The sequence below is a fragment of the Microplitis demolitor genome, chromosome 7, assembly GCF_026212275.2.
Source record: "Microplitis demolitor isolate Queensland-Clemson2020A chromosome 7, iyMicDemo2.1a, whole genome shotgun sequence".
Lineage (NCBI taxonomy): Eukaryota > Metazoa > Arthropoda > Insecta > Hymenoptera > Braconidae > Microplitis > Microplitis demolitor.
The window spans coordinates 21,721,828-21,742,115 of record NC_068551.1 but is presented as its reverse complement, the minus strand read 5'-3'; the positions used below and the strand labels follow the sequence as shown (position 1 = coordinate 21,742,115).

General features: G+C 31.4%; 3 protein-coding genes across 7 annotated transcripts; 2 read left to right on the top strand and 1 right to left on the bottom strand.

Annotated features, from left to right (window-relative positions):
- The first annotated feature begins 21 nt into the window (after positions 1-21).
- LOC103569495 (mitochondrial import receptor subunit TOM20 homolog) lies at positions 22-1,314 on the top strand. Its single transcript, XM_008546818.3, has 3 exons — positions 22-429; positions 832-1,097; positions 1,181-1,314. Exons 1-3 carry the CDS (start codon positions 306-308, stop codon positions 1,223-1,225), a joined length of 435 nt encoding a protein of 144 aa, XP_008545040.1. The 5' UTR covers positions 22-305; the 3' UTR covers positions 1,226-1,314.
- Positions 1,315-1,386: 72 nt separating this feature from the next.
- LOC103569496 (porphobilinogen deaminase) lies at positions 1,387-4,179 on the bottom strand. The gene is made up of 4 exons (XM_008546819.3): positions 3,710-4,179; positions 3,449-3,521; positions 3,046-3,229; positions 1,387-2,427 (listed from the first exon to the last, which is right to left on the bottom strand). The coding sequence occupies exons 1-4, from the start codon at positions 3,770-3,772 to the stop codon at positions 1,656-1,658; spliced, it is 1,092 nt and encodes a 363-aa protein (XP_008545041.1). The 5' UTR covers positions 3,773-4,179; the 3' UTR covers positions 1,387-1,655.
- Positions 4,180-4,615: 436 nt separating this feature from the next.
- On the top strand, positions 4,616-19,281 carry LOC103569497 (rho guanine nucleotide exchange factor 18). Of its 5 annotated transcripts, none has more exons than XM_053740937.1 (15): positions 4,616-4,807; positions 5,373-5,465; positions 6,883-7,197; positions 7,261-7,643; positions 7,755-7,904; positions 8,036-8,223; positions 8,699-8,851; positions 9,211-9,286; positions 9,376-9,505; positions 10,075-10,261; positions 12,438-12,491; positions 12,586-14,107; positions 14,183-14,365; positions 14,482-15,188; positions 15,351-19,281. In XM_053740937.1, exons 2-15 carry the CDS (start codon positions 5,426-5,428, stop codon positions 15,700-15,702), a joined length of 4,440 nt encoding a protein of 1,479 aa, XP_053596912.1. In that variant the 5' UTR covers positions 4,616-4,807; positions 5,373-5,425; the 3' UTR covers positions 15,703-19,281. The 5 variants fall into 5 exon arrangements, with proteins under 5 accessions (XP_053596912.1, XP_053596914.1, XP_053596913.1 ...); XM_053740939.1 differs by having other exon boundaries at positions 4,616-4,939; positions 8,048-8,223; XM_053740938.1 differs by having other exon boundaries at positions 4,616-4,939; positions 8,702-8,851.
- Positions 19,282-20,288: the final 1,007 nt, after the last annotated feature.

The window sequence follows — 20,288 nt, the reverse complement described above, 5'->3', positions numbered from 1 at the left end:
TTGTTGGTAGCTCTCTCCGCTCGATTTTCATTCCATGTCCATGATTTGATTCCATTTCGTCGTGCTGATTGATACCAAAGAGAACTTATCTCTTTGATACTCATATTCTTGTAAGGTTCATAATTCACCTCCACATTATCACATAAACTTTTATTTATTTTCTGTGCTAATAACTGTCGGCTAATTTTAAAAATCATTCAAATCCGCGCAATGCCAATTCATTGAAAAAAACTTAGTACTTATTTGAGTAGTCTCCATTATTTTAATTAGAGTTACAACAAATTGCGTATTTTTTTTAATTAAAAATGACCATGTCGAAAGCTGCGGTGGGTATCGCTGTTGGCATTGCTGGTTTATTTGTTGGTTATTGCTTCTACTTTGATAAGAAACGACGAAGCGACCCGGAATTCAAAAATAAATTGCGAGAACGTAAGTTGGAAACTTTATTCCTGTAATTATTCACCAGTTAATTAATTAAATAATTAGTTTTTATCACCTGGATGATAAAATTAATTTTAGTATCGGGTTAATTATTTTTGGGTGTCCATTGGTTGGGATTTCTTTATGAGTGTGAATGTAGCCGACAATTGGGAATTTTTAAAATTTTTGAATGACTAATTCAAATGTAATTAAAGTAAAAAATTGTAAAATTAATACTTAGATATTTAAAAAATCAGTACGCGCATTTTTTTAAATATCATTTTTGATAATTAATTTATTTTAAATTTGAATTGTCTCTGCTAGATTCACTCATATTTTTTTAGGTTATATATTCATGCATGGTTATTTTTAACGCAACTTTATTTAAATTGTGTACTATTTTGTTTTTAGGAAGAAAAGCTAAAAGACAAGCACAGAAATCCGGCACGACGATTCCTGATTTAAAAGATCCCGAAATTGTACAAAAGTTCTTCCTTCAACAAGTTCAGTTGGGTGAGGAATTACTCGCCAATGGTGATTTGGAGGGTGGAATTGAGCATTTGGCAAATGCAGTTGCTGTCTGCGGACAACCACAAGAGCTTCTGAGAGTTTTACAAAAGACACTGCCTCCAGAAGTATTTCACTTACTTTTACAAAGACTACCATTAGTTGGACAGGTAACTTGAGACCTTGAACTTTAGCTGTTACTTTTAATAATAAATTATTAAATAAATAATTAAATAATTTAATGGTATTCCAGAGGCTTGTATCCCAAACAACGATGGCCGAAGAAGATGTTGAATAAATTATTTTACATACTATTTGTCTTATTTTAAACAATAATGAAAGAATGTTAATTAAAAAACAGTAATATTAAAAAAAAAAAAAAATTAATGAGTAGTTGGTAAATCCTTTTTTTTATTAACAATCGTCGATCAATAACGATCAATATACTTTTAATTTTTGCTACATATTTACAGCAATTTTTTTTTTGTTTAATAATTTTTATTTTACATTGCAATCACAGACACTTGATAGTCAATGATAACAGGTAACAATAAAAAAAAAATGGAAGATAAGTTACGTACTTAACAATTTCAATTAATAAAATAGTCGTATCAATGATAATATAACAACATGGTAAAAAAAATATACCACAAAATAAGTTGAGCTTTTTAAAGTAATTAAAAATTATTGAAAAAAATAATTGATTCCCTATATAGACACCCATTATATTAAGACTGAAGTATTTCATTTCTAGCCGCTGCCATAACATCTAATGCATTTTTGTCAATTAATTTCTTAGCGAGTTCTTTGCCGAGTTTTTCAGCCTCAATTAGATTCAATTTGTTTATTTTACCGGGGGCAACACTGCAATAAAGTTGGGGTTCGACGTAAGAACATTTTAACGGTGGCTCGTCGTCTTCGTTATCATCTTGGGGAGAAATTTTAGTCGCGAGAGTTTCTTTAATAAAAATATCACCGTTCAGTGACCAAACAGCCCCAGTTATTTTCAAATTACCGTCAATTAACGAGGAGGCGACAGCGACAGGCGCTGAGCAACCGCCTCCTAGAGTTTTTAGAAACGAACGTTCGCAGACGCACTGCAAAGTTGTCGTGGTATCGGCAAGTGGTTCTAGAATCGATTGGATCTTGTAGTCAGACTCGCGGCACTCTATTCCGAGTGCTCCTTGACCGACTGCATACAATACATCCTCGTTAGGTATCGCCATTAGCTCACTTATGCGACTTTCCCAGCCCATTCTTTTCAATCCAGCAATAGCTAAAATTATTGCCGCAAACGGACCATCTTTGTCGTCTAATTTTTTTAAACGCGTGTTTAAGTTCCCTCTGATGCTACGTACTTCCAAGTGCGGCAAACTACGAGCTAGTTGGGCTGACCTTCGCAGGGAACTGGTACCAATTACGCTACCAGATGGTAAAGTACTCAACGTTTTGTCAGACATTTTTTTTGACATGACTACTGCGTCTCGTGGATCTTCTCGTCTAAATAATTATAAAAATACATGACATTACCCAATATTTTTTTAAAATTAATTATACAGTAAAAATAAAGATAATTGTTTAGTTTGCTGTATTTGTTTTTCATGATAAGAAACTTTTTTAAATTTTTAAATAAATTACCGATTGTGAAAGCAACAAACAATCGGTAGTTTTATTATTTTAAAATCAAAATTTTAAAATTCATAACACGTTTTTAAAATCTTTTCATACATTTGTTCAAATAATTTTTATTTTTATATAAATCTGATGTCTGCTATTTTTAGTATAATAAATTTATTTGTATTAAATATTTTTTTTTATAAGAAAAAAGTAACTCATAATTTTTAAAAGCTATTTCCGTTTCCTTCATATTAATAATCTATTTATGGAATTTATTATTGTCGTCATAAAAAAACTTTCCTCATGAAGAACAACAAAATTTTAAATTTAAATATTTATATTAAGAAATAAGACTTTAATGGCTTTTGATATTTTTAAAATCAATAAATAATTATGTAGATAAGATTAAAGTAAAGATATAGACAAATTAATATTTCTTATCAATAAAAATAGACAGGCGCACTAATGGTAAAAAATAAATAACAAATCAATTAGTTTTACTTCATAATAGCACCAAGAGCCATTCCAGTCGGCAGAGTCGTGGGTAAATCTTTCAGCGAGTGTACAACAAAATCAACAGAACCCTGCTCCAGTGCTAATTCTAACTCTTGAGTAAATAATGCCTTCTCCCCAATTTTAGGTAAAGAAATATTTAATATTTGATCACCTTTTGTGTTCATCGTCACTGCAATTTAAAATAATTATCAGTATGGAGTTTTGGATTTGTTTTAGAAACGATAGATTTTAATGTGCATATTTTTAGTTATATTTTATTGTAACTGATTTGTTTAAAAAAAAAAAATCAAAAAATTTTTAATTGTCTGTTGACCAGGATCATCAGTATAAATATGATTTACAAAATTACTGGCTATAAAAAATATAATAATAAATAATTAGCACTTACCAATTTCAAATTTTTTTTTAGGATACAAATCTTTCAGACAATCGATCACATAATTGGTCTGGATTAGCGCCAACTATAAATAAAAAGACAATTAATTATTAATAAATTTAGATCGATAATGAATTTATAATTCATGAATGAGAGATATTATGTAATAAATAAATTACAACAATAAAAAATAAATTATTCAACAAACATCTGACGTTTGACTGTTGGTTTCGTTTATTATTAGATTTTAATTTAAAATAAATGATAACTCACCTCACTTTTACGTGACCCAACTTTAATTACGTCAACAATCGGATTCTCATTATGTTTAGACATAATTATTTAAATAATAATTTTTGAAATAAAAAAAAAATAATAAACATTTAAGTAACAGTATAATTTTTAATAAAATATGTAAATTTATAAAAAAAATATTTATATATGTATATATAGTAATTTTTTATAACGGTAACATAAAAAATATATGATAACTTTCACGTAAAAATTAAATTATACAGCAGACAATTAATAATCAACTGTTAAATTACGACTACGAATAATTCACAGTCACTGTCACTGCAGCAGATTGTGAATGTAAATAATTGAATTAATAATTAGTTAATTCAAACTACATTATCGCGATGTTATTTTACAGATTTATTTAAATAACAGTAATTATGGTTGGCCATGTGGTATTGTCGCACTGAGAGCAGTTCAAGTGAACGCACGATGACTTGATGAACTCAATAAGTCTTTTCATCACATATATATATACCCACTGCGTACATATATTTAAATATCTTTTTTTTGCGTACTGTCTTATCAACAGCTGAGATAATGCAACTCATGCTTATCTGACGTCAGCAAAAAACTCAATTTCAAATTTTTTTTTCCTTCCCGCCATTTGTTAATTTTACATTCCAGCAGCTTTCGCTTAGAAATTTCCATAAAAATAATTTCTTTTACTCACTTGAGTTACTGTGCATCAAAATTAATCATTAAAACTTGACTTTGATTGGCTAATTAATTAAATAATCGAGTAAGTTGATTTTTTTTTAGGAAGGGAAGTTTGAATGACAGGGCGGCCAACAAAAGTAATTTGAATTTGAATAACAAAATAAGTAAAGTTGGTAACAAAAGCGTTATCTCAAGTTCTCCAGCAGTCTGTGTTGGCTTAGCTAGTTGTTCAACATCATCAAAAGCAAAAGGTAACAACTATACAGAGGTGCTCAGAGAAAGGAGTGTCAGATTTTGAGAGCCAGTACATGTATCTTTAAGTTTAGAGTTTGAGTCTACATTATAGATAATACATACATGTTTTAATAAAATGGTCGACGTACGTTGATGTCCGCGAGTAAAATAATATATAAGGTACTTTTTATTTTTTTATTTTTAATAATATAAATAAATATATTTAATAAATACGTGGGTTCGGAGTATGGGAGCATCAGTATTGTGATTGTGCGTGCAGTGACTTGGTTTATTAATTTAAACTTACGCTGGGTACGTATATATATATATTTATATGTATGTATAAATGTATGAAATAAAAAAAAGATGATATGATTTTATTAGTGAGGTAGATTTGTATTTTGGATAAGGTGGCGATACTTAGTAAGTACCTGTCATCGCGGCTTTCCCTGGCAACAAGTGTCGTTTCCACCTCCGGAAATAATAATAAATCGACTGTTGGCCCGTGCCTTAGACGCTCATATGTATATATATATATGTAATATATTTTTTATAATGGTTATAATCGTTATACTTTCACGGCGTATAACAATATAAATTTATTGACACGCATGGAATTTTTTTTTTTTACAACGATTTCTCAATTATCTTAAATAATAAATAACCGTGACGGGAATCTTATATCTTTGTATTTGATAAATATATATCTTTTATAATAATTTAATAATAACTGACATATTTACAGTTGGTGACAATTTGAATTTTATAAATAAATTTAAAAATAAATTTATTGGCAACATGGAAAAACGACAGGAAGGACTCGCTCCGTTTTCATCAGGTAATGTTTTTTAGTTTTATAAACCAATGTTTGTATTATATATTTATTATATATTTAAAATAGGTGAATAATTTAAAAAATAAATATTATTTGTTTGTATTTATATTTAAATGCATCTGTAATGCTTCGTAAGGTTAAAAAGAAACCGTGAAAATGTTTGATAAAAATAAAGCTCTATCCACAAAAAGATTAAACGACAAGTGGTAGTGGGCTAGCATATATATATTTATAAATATATATACTTTATATGGAGTGGGAGAAACAGCACGACTTTTGTGATTTTGTTTTATCCAAGGGGTTGGTCGGTTGGGGGTGGCCTGGATGTTGGCTCTTGTGCCAACAACATAACAGGGTAGTAGTATAACACCAAGAGGAGACAGAGAACACCGGGAGTTGAGCTCGCGATCAATTCGTCCTCGAGGGTTTTTTATTTAGTGGTGAATGCAACAGCCCGTTTTACTCTTTGCTAAACCCCTCACGTATTTTAATTACTTTTTTATTGTTTGCTTTGTTTATTAATTTACTCTTTACTCAGTTACTCTCAGTCACTCACCCAATTTTCGAGTAACGTCACTCTGACGATAGTTATTAATACACTTAATTATCGCCGCTAACAGAGTAAATAATCGAGTAATGCTGTACAATGAAACGATACAGTAAACTAAAAAAAAAAAAATTAATAATAATAATAAATAAAAAAAGAGTAGGTATTGTGACGTAAAACCATCGGAGGTATTTAGTATCAGCTGTGCTACTTTAATATTAAAAATGTTCAAAGACCGATCGATAGTTTTAATATTATAAAATATATGCTAAAATAGAAGTTTAATTTATGCAGATTGTTAATGGAGATCAGTAGCTGGTGGTAATGCTCAACAATGCTCTCTAGTATTTAATTTATAAGATATAATACATCAGTTCATCAGCAGTATTATTGTAAAATCAGAGCTGCTGGAATTATAAAACTTTTTTTTGTCCCAGCGGTTTCTGATGGCTCTTGACCGTGATTTAAAACTTGCATTATATTGTCGCGTTAAATGCAAAACGTCGAAAATCTCGATAACGATTTAAATAATAGCTAATGTATATATATAGATATATAGGTATAAATAGTGACCTGGTTTCTATTGAAGATCTTTTGCGGTTACTAATGGGAAATATCTCGAGATAGATGTCTACTAGTTTGAGTACGAGTTTATTCGCTCTCTATAAACTAACTACAACTGTGTATATTAATATACTTATACTTGCACATGTAAAATGGATATGCCGTATCGGTTTTCTCATATATCTTGATAAATTCCATCTATTCATTTACCTGTACCAATGACAAGTACTCATGTAGTTTTATAAATAAATATAAATTTATAGGAGTATGTATTTTTACATTTTAATTATGTGTGACTTGAATTTATAGATGAGTGCCCCAACAGCGGAGAAGACAGTGACGAAGATGTGATAACGGATTACTTGGGCTCGGAAATAACAGATTGCAGTCATGTGTCTGTCGTTAATGGTGAATTGGCGAGGATGAATCTTGATGACGGCAGTCATACTAACGCTGAATATACCAAAGATAATCCGGATATCGTCATGTCTGAGACCGGAGAAGATCAACGTCATCCAGACCCCCCGAGGTTCGAAGTTAACATTCGCAACCAGAATCCCCTGGTTCCTATTATCAGCGTGACTCCTCATTCTCCGGGTCTGGCAAAGCATTACCCCGTTCTAGGTAATTTTTAAATTGAAATAATGATTGAGAAATCAGCTGAGAAAGTGTATTTTTAAATTGTAGAAGACAATCTCCAACAGCTTCATGAAATTCACAACAGTATTCAGCGAATGCGCGACTTGACACTTTGCACCCTAGGGTACGGGAACCGTTTGCTGCAGAACGAACAATTACAGCGACTAAGTTCATCATGTCCATCACTCTGTCCTTTGAGTTTGTCAGGCATCAAAGGACGTACTGGTGATCGTGGTGGTCCTGGTCCTGGTTCAGATCCCGATCTTGCTAATTGTTCGACCAACAGTTCGCCAACGCATTTTCCAAATAACGCTGCTCAATTACCACCTTCTATGTTGGGCGTCGATCGACGTCGCAGTTGGACTGATCTTGAAGAAACTCGACATCGTCATCGGTGTCAAGTTCAAAATCATTTACAAGCACAAAATATGGTAAAAAATTTTTATTATTTTTACGCTGGACGCTGACTACTAGTGCGAGTAAAATTATTCTGCTGATTAATTATCACGACCGCAACAAAAAAAATGATTATATTTTTTTAGCGGCAACGCAGCATCAGTCTGAGTAGTCTAGATAGCGAAATGGACCTTGAATCAGACGGTAAATCACGTTCCCCTTGTGCAGGAGTTACTAATAGATCGTGTAGATCCCAAACAAGTACTCACTCACTCAACGAAGCCGACCTTGTTCAGGTAAAAATTAATCGTCCCTTGATTTCTTTTTGTATTTCTCTCGGGATAATGTTATGTAATTAATCATAGATTAATGAACATCATCATGATACATAAAATTACATACTGTGTGTTTAAAACTCGCTGTACAGATTGACTTACAGAAGCTCGCGGTCAAAAGAGGCAATCAAAGGTCAACGGAAACATCAAACTTACTACCAGGGGTCACAGGATCACGTTTACCCCTTCAAAAATCAATTTCCACGCCATCAATCATCACCCCACCTGGACAAACTTTACTCGCCGAGTCAGGATCACGCGCACCCCCCTCCTTAGTTGCGTAAGTTATTTTAATTGTCGATATTTTATATCATAAAATATACTTTATTTCATTTTATATATATATATATATATATATATATATATATATATATATATATATATATTGTATACATACTTAGCTAGCTAAAATAATCGCAATCACTTTCGATTTTATTTCTTCTCTCTTGAAATACATCACCGAATCTGTTGCTCGATTAATGAGTGCTTGGATCACATCTCTACTTGTCGCACATGAGCATGCAGTAAATTATCTTATGATAAAAAATAAACGTCATAAATTATAAATTATTTTCTAAAACTATGTATGGATTATTTATAAAATTTATACTTGGTGTATTTTTCTACAGTCTATTACTTAATATTTAAATAAATATATAAAATTAGTCGCGATCTCGCGATTTAGACACGATAGTTTATTAGATTAGTGTGTATGTGTTGCACTGTACATCATTTGCTATGATCATGCATGACAGCAGACGACTTGAAAGAAACGAGAAAGGTAGTGGAAGTGAGACTGAGACTGAGGACCTCCATACAGCCCATAGTCATCACCACCCATTCCACGAAGACTTAATACGTCAAGATTCCGCTAATGTTCAAGTCTCTCTCGACGAGCTTATGACCGAGTGAGTAATTAGATGTATTATAAAAAATAGTTAAAACAACTAAACTACCCCTACCCCACAACTCTGCAACTATATTACATATTTATATATATAAATATGTATCCAACCTCAACGATTGTTATCATAATTGTAATCACAATCAATCACTCTTGTTCAAAGGGTAATAATGGTCAGTACTGGTACTAAGTCATGTAAACTGTCTCTGTGTAATAATTTAAATCTCGATTATGTTTTATTATTTAATCATTAATCACTGTCATGAATAGCTTACCAAGCTATGCTTTTGCTTTTTTTTTATCTCCATTAATTTAACTGTAATTATTTTAATTAAATAATTATTTCGGTGATAATTATTGCAGTGGAACGGCTTACGATGATCAGCACTCGGAAAAAACACGTAGGAAGAGAGGCTCATTATTTTTTCGTAAGAAAAAAGTTTGTATTTTTTTTTACTTTGAATTCATTAACATTAAATCTAATTTGTGAAATTTATGTTACTAATTGGATGGTTTACTTTTTTTCAGGACAAGAGTGGGAAGAAACCTAGTCCGCAGTCCCATCATTGGATAACAATGAATACTGGGACTCAGGGAACTGTTGTTTGCGATATTTGCATGAAACAGCTCAGCAATAAAACCATTATACAGTGTGAAAGTACGTTTATATGTTTTAGCGAAATTGAAACTTATTTATAACATTTGAATATCCAGAAAACGAATGCCCTTTTCTTATTGAACAGAAGCGCGACCAGTCAGTTATTTGTTGGCATCTAGTAGCACAGACAATATTATGACAATAAAGATGTCACTTAAAAGGACGATAAATTTTTTTTTTACATTCACTAGACATACAGATGTTGCTCCTAGAAGTCATAGGAAATTTATGTTCTGTTTTTCCGTCTTGCAAAATTGATTTCTAGTAAAAAATCGTCTAAATAATTTAATTGCAATTGACTTCTTGTCGTCACTTGTGTCAAGTCAGGATATTTTTCGGTGACATAAATTTCTGTCAACATTTTGGTGCCTTATCGATAGTATCTCAATGAAAATTCTTCCCTTGCCTTTTTTTCCCGCTGTAATTGCAGTCTTGTTATTTCAAATTTAACTATGTTATTATTTTAAAATGAGTTATCAGTTATTACAATATATATGCACAACCTTTTGTAGGTAAATTATAAAACAATATTATTTTAATAATAATTATTTGTTTATTTTAAATTAAAGTTTGCGGAGCGACGGTACATCAAAACCAGGCATGCCGCGATCAAGCGCCGACGGAATGTTCAAAGACAAAGAGTACGAAAGGCGCTATTAAATCAATATCAAATGTTTCAATAGCTTCGAGTGTAGGGCACGTAAAACGCGGCTCGACGGCTTCCTTGCCGCCCTCAAGCTCATCTGGCACCACCAAGTAAGTTATCAAAGTTAATATTAATACTATTATTATTATTATTCATATTTAAATTCGATTATTGCATCGAATCTACGTGTTTATGGTCCAAGTTTCGCACGCTGCCGATCCACAGTCAAATTGAATCTACAAGTTTTATTAAACTACCCCAGATTTGAGATGATTTCCATACTTATATTAAAATAATAATAATAACAATAGTAAACTTTGAGATTCAAATTGGCTTAGCTTATTTAAAATTAATTTTACAATTATTGCAAGAGATAAATAGAGCGGCAGAATTTTTATTAATTAATTTACTGGTCATTGTATACAAGTAGCAGCGTAGTCCGGTCAATAGTGCTTTACAATCGCGTAACAAATTATTTTTGGCTTAATTATCATAATAATTATTTAATAAAAAATATAAAAAAAAGTTAATATAATAAAATAAGCCGTAAAATGTCAATGGGAGGAAAGGAGAGATGGTAAAAATAAGGAGTAAGGATTAAGGATAAGGAGATAATTTAAGAGAAAAAAGAAATGAAAGTAAGGTAATGCCGCGGATATTAAAAAACATAAGGTTGCGCTAATGCAGTGTGTGCTTTTTCCTTCCTCCGTGCATTCCCTCCCGTGCTACCACAACAATACGGTCAATGATAACAACGATAACAGGGAAATAACCACCAAGAAAACAGTGACGAGCTACAGCCCTTGGCGGCGTGTTGCCACCAAGCTCGGAGTCAAGTAAGTCGACCCACAGATATCATCTCACATGTGTCTCACTCTTCCTTATCGAGTCGTTTATATTGTTATTATATATAATAAATAATCGTCACCTATCTACATATTTAATTCGTGTTGTTAAATATATACGTATCCTATTTATTATACTTATATACGTACTTTGTCTCTAGGAAATATTATACCGTGACGCAAGCTGTTATTTTATTTTTCGCACATACATCACTCGCCCGTATTTACTACTTACTATTTATTATAAATACCGAATGACCGGCACATATTGCGAAATATTAAACAGCATTTTCTGCTTGCCTGAGCTTTTTAAACTCGCCTGCTTGTATTTATTTATTTTTTTTATTTTTTAAATGTCTCTCCACTTATTACTTATTTTAATACCGATACTTTACTTATTATTTAACTGTTAAGTAAAAGTACTATACTAAATATAGTTCATAAGTAATCGTTTAGTTCGTAAGCATTTCCAATTGAATAAAAAATTGTCCTAATTATTTATTAACATAAAATAGGAGCTGTAATTATATTTGTGTCATGTATTGAACTTATTTTTGTTATCTCTATTGAAAAAAAAAATTAATAATGACAAGAAACCTTCTCTATGGAAGGTATGGTAATAAAATATTAACGCTGTGTAAATAAACCTTGTTTACCCAATTGGTTGTATAACTTTTCAAATAATATTTGAATTTACTTTTAAACTGCTACTGAAGCTTTATTACTAAAAGTTTGGTACAGCGCACTCTATTAGACTATTAATTATTATTTTTTTTTATGCCAATTTTTTATAATCGCGACTGGTCATATTTATTAGTATTAAAAATCCAAATGAAATTATTTTCCAACCCGGGAAAGATCTGCAGTAGAAAATTTTGCTGCGATTTTTTATTTAATATTCACGTATTTTAATTTGTAAAATTTTAAGGGTAACTAGATTTTTATACGCAACTTGAATGTCTATTTTTAAGAAAATCTAATAATAAAGTTAATTAATTGAATATCTGCTCGGACATCCCACAAACTAGGACATGTCCGGGGAAACCCTCGTAACTCACGAAGGACGGAGGTAAAAACAACTGGAGTTTTTGTGTCAATGGTCGGAGTAGGTCCTGATAAAAAACCTCGTCGAAATCCTCGAAAGAAATTATGCTAAAAAAATACTAGACCCATGGAGCCGTAGTTTTGAAAGGAGAGTTGTGTAATAAAATGACCAGTCGGGATACTAGACTAGTACCCATTTTTATTTATATTTATTACATTATACGTTGTTTGATAAATATTATTATTTTATTTTATTTGTAATACCTATGCTTAAATGATTACGCTATCGTTGGGAGAAGGCAACAATCGATCATCTTTTTGCCTATCCAACCGATTAGTTTAATCTATCGGAAGGACTTTATAATGCACTGACTCATGCTAAGAGAATTTTTTACAGTCAAATAATCAGCGAGGAAAAAGACGGAGATACTGGACATCGAGATATTGTTAGGTCAGTTAAAAATTTTTTTATATAAAGATATAAACTTGAACTTTAAAAAAATATAAATATAAATATTTTATTTTATTTTATTATATTTTTACAGCGGATGGGAAGAGTTTGACTTTGGGGATGACGTACACTTGCTGACAATCAGCGACATTGAGGGGCTGGATCCTGAATTGAAGTTGGGCGGAGATGAACCAGATTCTTGGAGCGCGTCGATTGGCCGTAGCGAAGCGCTGAGACTTGTTGACAACAATGACCGTGAAGTAAAACGTCAAGAGCATATTTATGAATTTGTGCTTACAGAAAAGCATCACTGTCTTGTACTGCTGGCGATGGACAGAATATTTGCCGAAGGATTGAGAAGACATTTTCGTCTGGGCGCGGCAGATCTAGAGAGAATGTTTCCGCGGCTGCGTGACCTAATAGACATACATTTGCGTTTTTTATTAAAGTTACGCAAACGTCAAAGTGCTAATCCAGTTGTGCCGACAATAGCTGACATACTTGTTGATCAGTTTTCAGATGAAAACTCGGCGCGTATGACCAGCGCTTACGGTGAATTCTGCAGCCGGCATCGCGATGCTGTTGATACTTACAAGTATTATTTACGGTTGGACGCAAGATTTGCACGGTTTGTTAAGCTATGTCAGACTAATCCTTTGTTGAAAAAGAAAGGGATACCAGAATGTATTTTATTTGTAACGCAACGTTTGACAAAGTATCCATTGCTCGTTGAACCGTTGATAAAAACGGGTACAGTTAATGAGGAAAAAGAAAACCTACGGCAGGCATTAAATCTTGTCAAGCAGATACTCGGCGACGTTGATGCCTGCGTCGCTGACAAGGAACGCGAGGACAGAAAACTAGAGATCTACAATCGCATTGACGCCAAATCATTTGCTCATCATCGCGGTGTTAAATTTAAAAAATCAGATCTTATGGCGTTTAATCGGGTTCTGAAGTTTGAAGGAACTGCGTATCTGATGCAGGGCCGGGGAAAAATGGTACCAGTTACCGTAGTAGTGTTGTCAGATGTATTGCTATTTTTAGCTGAAACACGAGATCAAAAGTATGCTTTCTTTGTACCTGATAATAAAGCCGGTGTTGTGTCATTGCAAAAGCTATTGGTCCGTGAAAAGGCTGGTCAGGAATCTCGTAGTATCTATGTAATCAGTAGCAGTCCCTCTGAGCCAGAAATGTTTGAGCTTAAAGTACAGAAACCGAAAGACAAACATTTGTGGATAACGGCAATACGTTCAGCTGTTGAGGCTTGCCCACAGGACTACGAAAATGACGCTCTTGATGAAGGCTCTATTGGTGACATACCCGGTACTAGGTCATCATCAGCTTCCACTTTGTCTATTGACGAACGACAGCGTATTGCTAAAGCCAAGGAGACTCATATACTGCGAATAATAAGTGAGTTGAGGAAAAAAGACACCGAGCAAGCGCTTTTGTTGGAGGAAAAAATGGCTCTGCAGATGAGGCTGGTCTATGAAGCCAGCGAAGGCAACGAAAATGACAATGAAACAGAAAAATCTGAGCGCAATGAAAATACGCCCGATTACACGCGACTCTGTCGCGGTGATGGTTCAGATTCGTCGCAAGTGTGGCAAGAGGTAACCATTTTTTTTTTATTTGTTAATAATTTTTCAAGTATTGTAATTATTAACGGAGTCGATAAATAATTTTAGGTTGTAGTGGCGGTACAAGAAGCGACGCGTCTTGCAAGTTCTTTGTCATATGGAGCCGGCGGCGGTTCATTGTCACGAAGTTTGAGCTCTGCTGGTGAACGACATAGTGAAGCTTATATACCTCCAGCTCTTTGTATTCCACGGCGGGCAGAAACTTTTGCTGGGTTCGATAACAATAATAAAGTAAGTTTTGTATTTAATTAGCCTTATAGTTTAATTTAATATAAGGAAACTTTTGCCTTTCATTGTATTTGTAAATTAATTAATTAATATATTTATTTATTTATTGTTTTATTTAGGAACGATATCCATGGCGAGATTCAGCTGCGCTACATTCCGTTATGACTCCACCGAAAACAAGCGAATTTGTAAAAGAAACAGAAAACAAAAAAGAGGGTGATGCTCATGAAGTAAACAGAGATCAGCAATTGGCGGCAATAAGGCTTTCGCACTACATATACACGTTACTCTGCATAATCAGTAATCAGATGACAACAATAGACAGCCTACATGCCCAATTGGCAGCGTGCAAAGACGGAGGAGGTAAATCGACCAACAACCGGCCGAATCCTAACCGTCAGCTGGAGGAGCTGAGAAACTTGCAAGACCAGTTGAGTCGCGAGAAAGCTGCGTTCCGGGCGGCCACCCAGCAAGAACGGAAGGAGTTGTCCGAAGAGCGTGCGGAATTAACGCGGCTGAGGGAACAAGTTGCTGCGGAGCAGCTGGACGTGACAAACCAACGTGATCAATTATATCGACGACTCGAGGCATTGGAACGCTCGGGTGTCGTGACAACTCCAACAGTTTGTTCAAATGCAACTCACGTGTCACACGTCAGCCAGTCCAGCGACACTCTTCAGTCACGCAAGTCGTTGCCCGACGCAAAAAGAATACCCTTGAACTTAATCAGTGCTACTAATCAACAGAAAGCACCAAGCAATCTGCCACCTGTTAAACAACAATTGCCACTTAAACTCGCTAGCGGCACCAACAACAATAGTACAAGGTGAAAAAATATATAAAAAATATATATATATTTATATATTAAAAAAAAGATCTATGGCTTGGCGCATGGTATTATTTATTTTTGGGCAAACGCGCGTTTATCAATCAAAGTGATACCGATACTTATTTACATTGAGATTAGACTTGGATGTGTGTTATACAGGAGTGCCAGCACCGGATCTAATAACAGCCCGGATCGTCACTCAAGGACGAGTAGTAGCCCCGCCGCAGTGGTCACCAGTTCGGCCTACTCATCTCCAGAATTGGGTCACAATCATTATCTCCACCATCATCAACATCAGCACCAGCACCAGCATCATAACAATGGAAACCACTCATTACTATCATTATCCTCATCCTTATCACCTAATCGCTCGACTCGCAGCACCCGGTCATCAGCGGAATCATATCACCAGCAACCGCAACCCCAGCAGCAACAACCGCTGGCACCGCAACCACATCAACAGCGTGCAGAGCCGCAGCAACCACTCGAAGAGGAAGTTATTTTTTTCTGACGATTCTTTCGGTTTGGTCGTAAACACAGCCGACCACCCCGCGCATCGACAAACGCACCCGGGACACCCACCTCGACGCCAACTCCATCCCGCAGCCCGTCTAAAGAGGCCCAATCACGAAGCCGGGTTAAATCATTTTGACTTCCAATATTTAAAACTGATAGTTAATGTATTGTACAGTAAATAAGGTCAGTGAGTTTTTTTATTATTTTAGTTATTTTGGTACTGACGTTAATTAACTGATGGATAATTTGCTTTTGCAAATTATGTGGGTGGTTTATTTTTTAAATTTACGATTTATCAGCCTTGGCTTTTATTAAAATTATAGTAAACAAACATAAATAATAATAATAATGATTTTGAATAATCCATGGTTTTAAATCAGTAAAAAAAGTCGCAACTGAACCGAATTGATAGTTTAATAATAATAATAATAATTAAGTATTTAAAATGAGTATTAATTAACCGTTTTGGTAATTAGTTTAGATCATCTTGTTGCTTACCCTGTTAAATCGACTGAAAGTTTCTTGATATACAGATGACAAAAATCCACAGAGTCGATAATTGTTGAAAATTATAATAAATATTTGAAATAAAAATATAAATTTTTGGAGTAATGAAACATGATCAGTAATCATACAAATAAATAAATATAAAAATACTTGGAAAGTTATTATATATATATTTATGCCGCTTTATAATTTATGTATGTACATATATATACTGGCATATATATGTATGTGGAATAAAAATTTTTCTATCGCCTTACTCTGTAATTACGACTGTAATGATTATTGATTATTATTATTATTATTTAAAATTATTGCTATGATTGCAAATAAAAATAAAAATTTTTTTTTTGTAAAAGAGAACGCGGGTATTTAGCAGACAGAGTAATTATTTTTTAAATAAATTTTAAAGAAAAAATAATAGAGAGCGATGATGATCGATACATATTACAGTATTAAAAAAAGTATATAAATATATATATATGATGAACGCACTGTTTAACGAATTGAGGCAATCATTATTTTAAATCCAGCGTAATGATAATCGATTACTTCCAGCTATGATTTAATGCATTTATTAATCAAGACTTGACAATTATTACCAATTAAATTTAATTATTAATTTTCAATATTTTGTACATCGGAATTCGGGTGTCGATGGAGAGAAATTATACCCGTGATATTGAAGGCAGCAGACCTATGGTTTTTTATAAACAAATTACTTATTATTATTGATTAATATAAATCTAAAGGGTTTAATATTTGACCGGAGGAAAAAATTTATGGCAATATAAAAATTTAATTTATTTAAAAAAAAAAATTCAAGTGTCTGCTGCTTTCGCTTCCAAAAAAATCTACAGAAAGGAATTAAAATTAATAAATAAAAAAACAAATTCTTTATCATCGAATGTTAGAGTAATTGCGATCAGGCAACGAATCTGCCTCTCAATCAGTACTAACTTTAAAACTTAATTTATATTTATTTTGACTATTCCGCGCACGCTCCTCTAAAGACAAGAGTAACTGATAAAAAAATGAATATATTTATGTATAAAATAAGCTCACTTATATTGCATTTAATTTAAAAAATGAATAATCAGGATTAAGAATGGAAATTTGCCAATGGAGAGGAGTAATCCTCAGTTCCTTATTTATTAATTATTATTTATAATTACGACAATAAATGAATAATAATAAATGAGGATTGGGAAAGGCTGGCTTATCCACTGCCATTTGTTATTTTATTATTTTATAAGTTTATAATTTTATTTATTATTATCATTGTCATTGTAATTATATTATTGCAGAAATCACGATCGACATCAAAAGACATTTATTAGATTCATTAATTTTTTTTCAATTAATAAAAATAAATAATGAGTGTATGTAGCAGACATCAGACAAATTTAAAATTATTAATAAATAGAGTAAATAATTAAAAAAAATAATATTTATAAAAAATGCACTTACTAATTTGAAAATTTTTTAAAATTTTATTTTATTAATTATTTATTCTATTAATTAATAATTTTAAATTTGATGTCTTCTACATTGACACTCATAAAAAAATATCGTTTTCTTGATTTAATTTAATAAAAAATTATTTTATTACGGTAATGAGACTGATAGCATGACAGCTAAGGGAATTTGTAAATTTTAATAAAGAATTTAATTATAAAATAGTGGGAAAAATTTGTGGGATATTTTAGTCATCAGAAGGGCAATTTTTAAAAATAAATTCTGTAAGAATTTGAAAATATAAAAATTGTAAAAAAAAAATGATTGTCCTGATATTGGTCTCGTTATCCTACAATGCTATAGTGCAATACTGATTTAAATAATAAACGAATAAAAGATAATATTTATAAACATAATCTGAGAAAACGATCCGTACTTAATTATACGTAATTACTGTATTAAATATTATTAAATAAAAAAACTGTGCGAATAACTTACGAATTATTTGTGTCAAATAGAATAATTAAATTTATTAATAATTCAAAAATTCAAATTCGTAAGCTTCCAAAGTATTTGTAAATTTTTTATAATTAATTATAAATTATATAAAAATTTTTCAAAGTCAAAATTATCATTCTAATAAAATAATACGAAAATTTACTTGCGCGAACTTGTCCCAGGAAGAGAATGAACTTCAGAAGTCCCCTACTACTGATTATTTCTAAACTGCGCATGCGTAAGAAAAAATGGGGGGAAATTTAGTACATGAAAATCTCAGTGGGAGTAAAAATCGAAAACACCCGAAGTACATCCTTCTGTCAGGATGATTTTAAAAACTAACGAAGAATTTGAAAACTTACAAGTAATTTGAATTTTTAAATTTATTTTATTCGATTTAAAAAATATTCGCACATTTTTTAAAAATAACAATTATAATTAACAGTAATTGTTATACAATAATAATAATATAAATATTAATAATAATAATTATAATAATAACTCTGATAAAATCAATCGTGGTGACAATAGAATTTTACCGTTATACCGTAAATTTATCGGTTGTAAAAGAATAATTAATAAATAATAAATATAAAATGTATGTATCGTGATATGTTGATAAAAAAATATTGTTATTGCATTGTTGTATGTACTTTGTATAAGTGAATGTTGTATGTGAACATATATAAGTTTAAAAAAAGAAATTGTATTTAATAATTGATAATTAATAATTAATATTAGACTTAAATATCATTTAAGAAGACTTCCGGCAGAGGATATGGCAAAAGTCATTATATTATTCTAGTACTGTAATAAAAAAAAAAATAAATTAATGAGAGGAAGATGAAAAAATGAAATGAAACTAAAATACTGGCTCAAGTAGTTTCTTGTGCTCATGAAGTTTAATAAACAAAACTCTTTGCCGCAATTAATTATAATTGTAATTGTAATTAAGTATATACATGTTGTTTCATGCTGATGTGTAATTAATCGACACTCGTTAATTAATATAATTATACAACTAAATTGTTGATGTAAATGCCGATTTGTAAACTCGGTACTGTTGAAACGTTGGATATGTCTACGGCCTACTATACATTTTATTAAAAAATTATTTTTTGCTTGTGTTAATTTATTTGCGCGTACAATCGCTTATTCTTATACTTCTTAAGATGTCTAAAAAATATTTCAATAAATTATTGATTTAAGTGGGAGTTTAATGAAACATAAGCGGCCGGTAAATAACGCAAAGTATTGTCGCGTTTAATAAATCGACGATATAAAAAAATATATATATTTCTAATAAAATAATTCTGGAGCAAGTATTTTTGTACTTAAACTCTGTACTCTATTTAAAAATCTAAAAAACTTTTATTGTTATTGTGATACCGATAATAATGTTAATCGCTTTATTTTGCTTCCATTAAAATTTTTTAAAAATATTTTCTTAAAGTTAAAGTTTACTGTTAAAATTTAAAGCATTTTTTTCTCGCATTTAATATTTGAAATATATTTTTTTAAAAATACCATTGACGAGTCTCAAGCAAAAATATATGATAATAAAAATAATAAATAAATAATTTATATAATTAAAAGTATTTACGCGAGACTGTGTTTTGAAATCGCGCATTATTTAAAAATACTATTATTTTTTGCCGAATTTATATTCCCTTCAAAGACTTATTACTATAACAATTAAATTTAATTATCATACTTATTAACTACTGTGTAAACAATTTCCGGCGCTCATTATGGTGATCTTTATTGTTACTATTATCATAACTAATTAATTGATTAATTGATTAATTAATTAATTAATGTAACTAATTTTCTTCTTATTCAAACTTTTTATATAATCTTACATTTAATTAGCGACATGTTATGATAAAAGCAGTTTTATATATTTATTCCTGTTAAATTGTGTATAAAGTAAATCTTAAATTTAAATTCGTTAAGGTGCTCGTAAATAAATAATAATGCAATTCTTAATGAGCATAACGATACTAAGCCTCGACAATTATATATTCTTAATAAAAATAAATAAATAAAGTCCTTTAATAATATTTAACAGCCGTTATCTATTAAAAACGGTTATTATATTTTCTAATGACGCCTTACGAC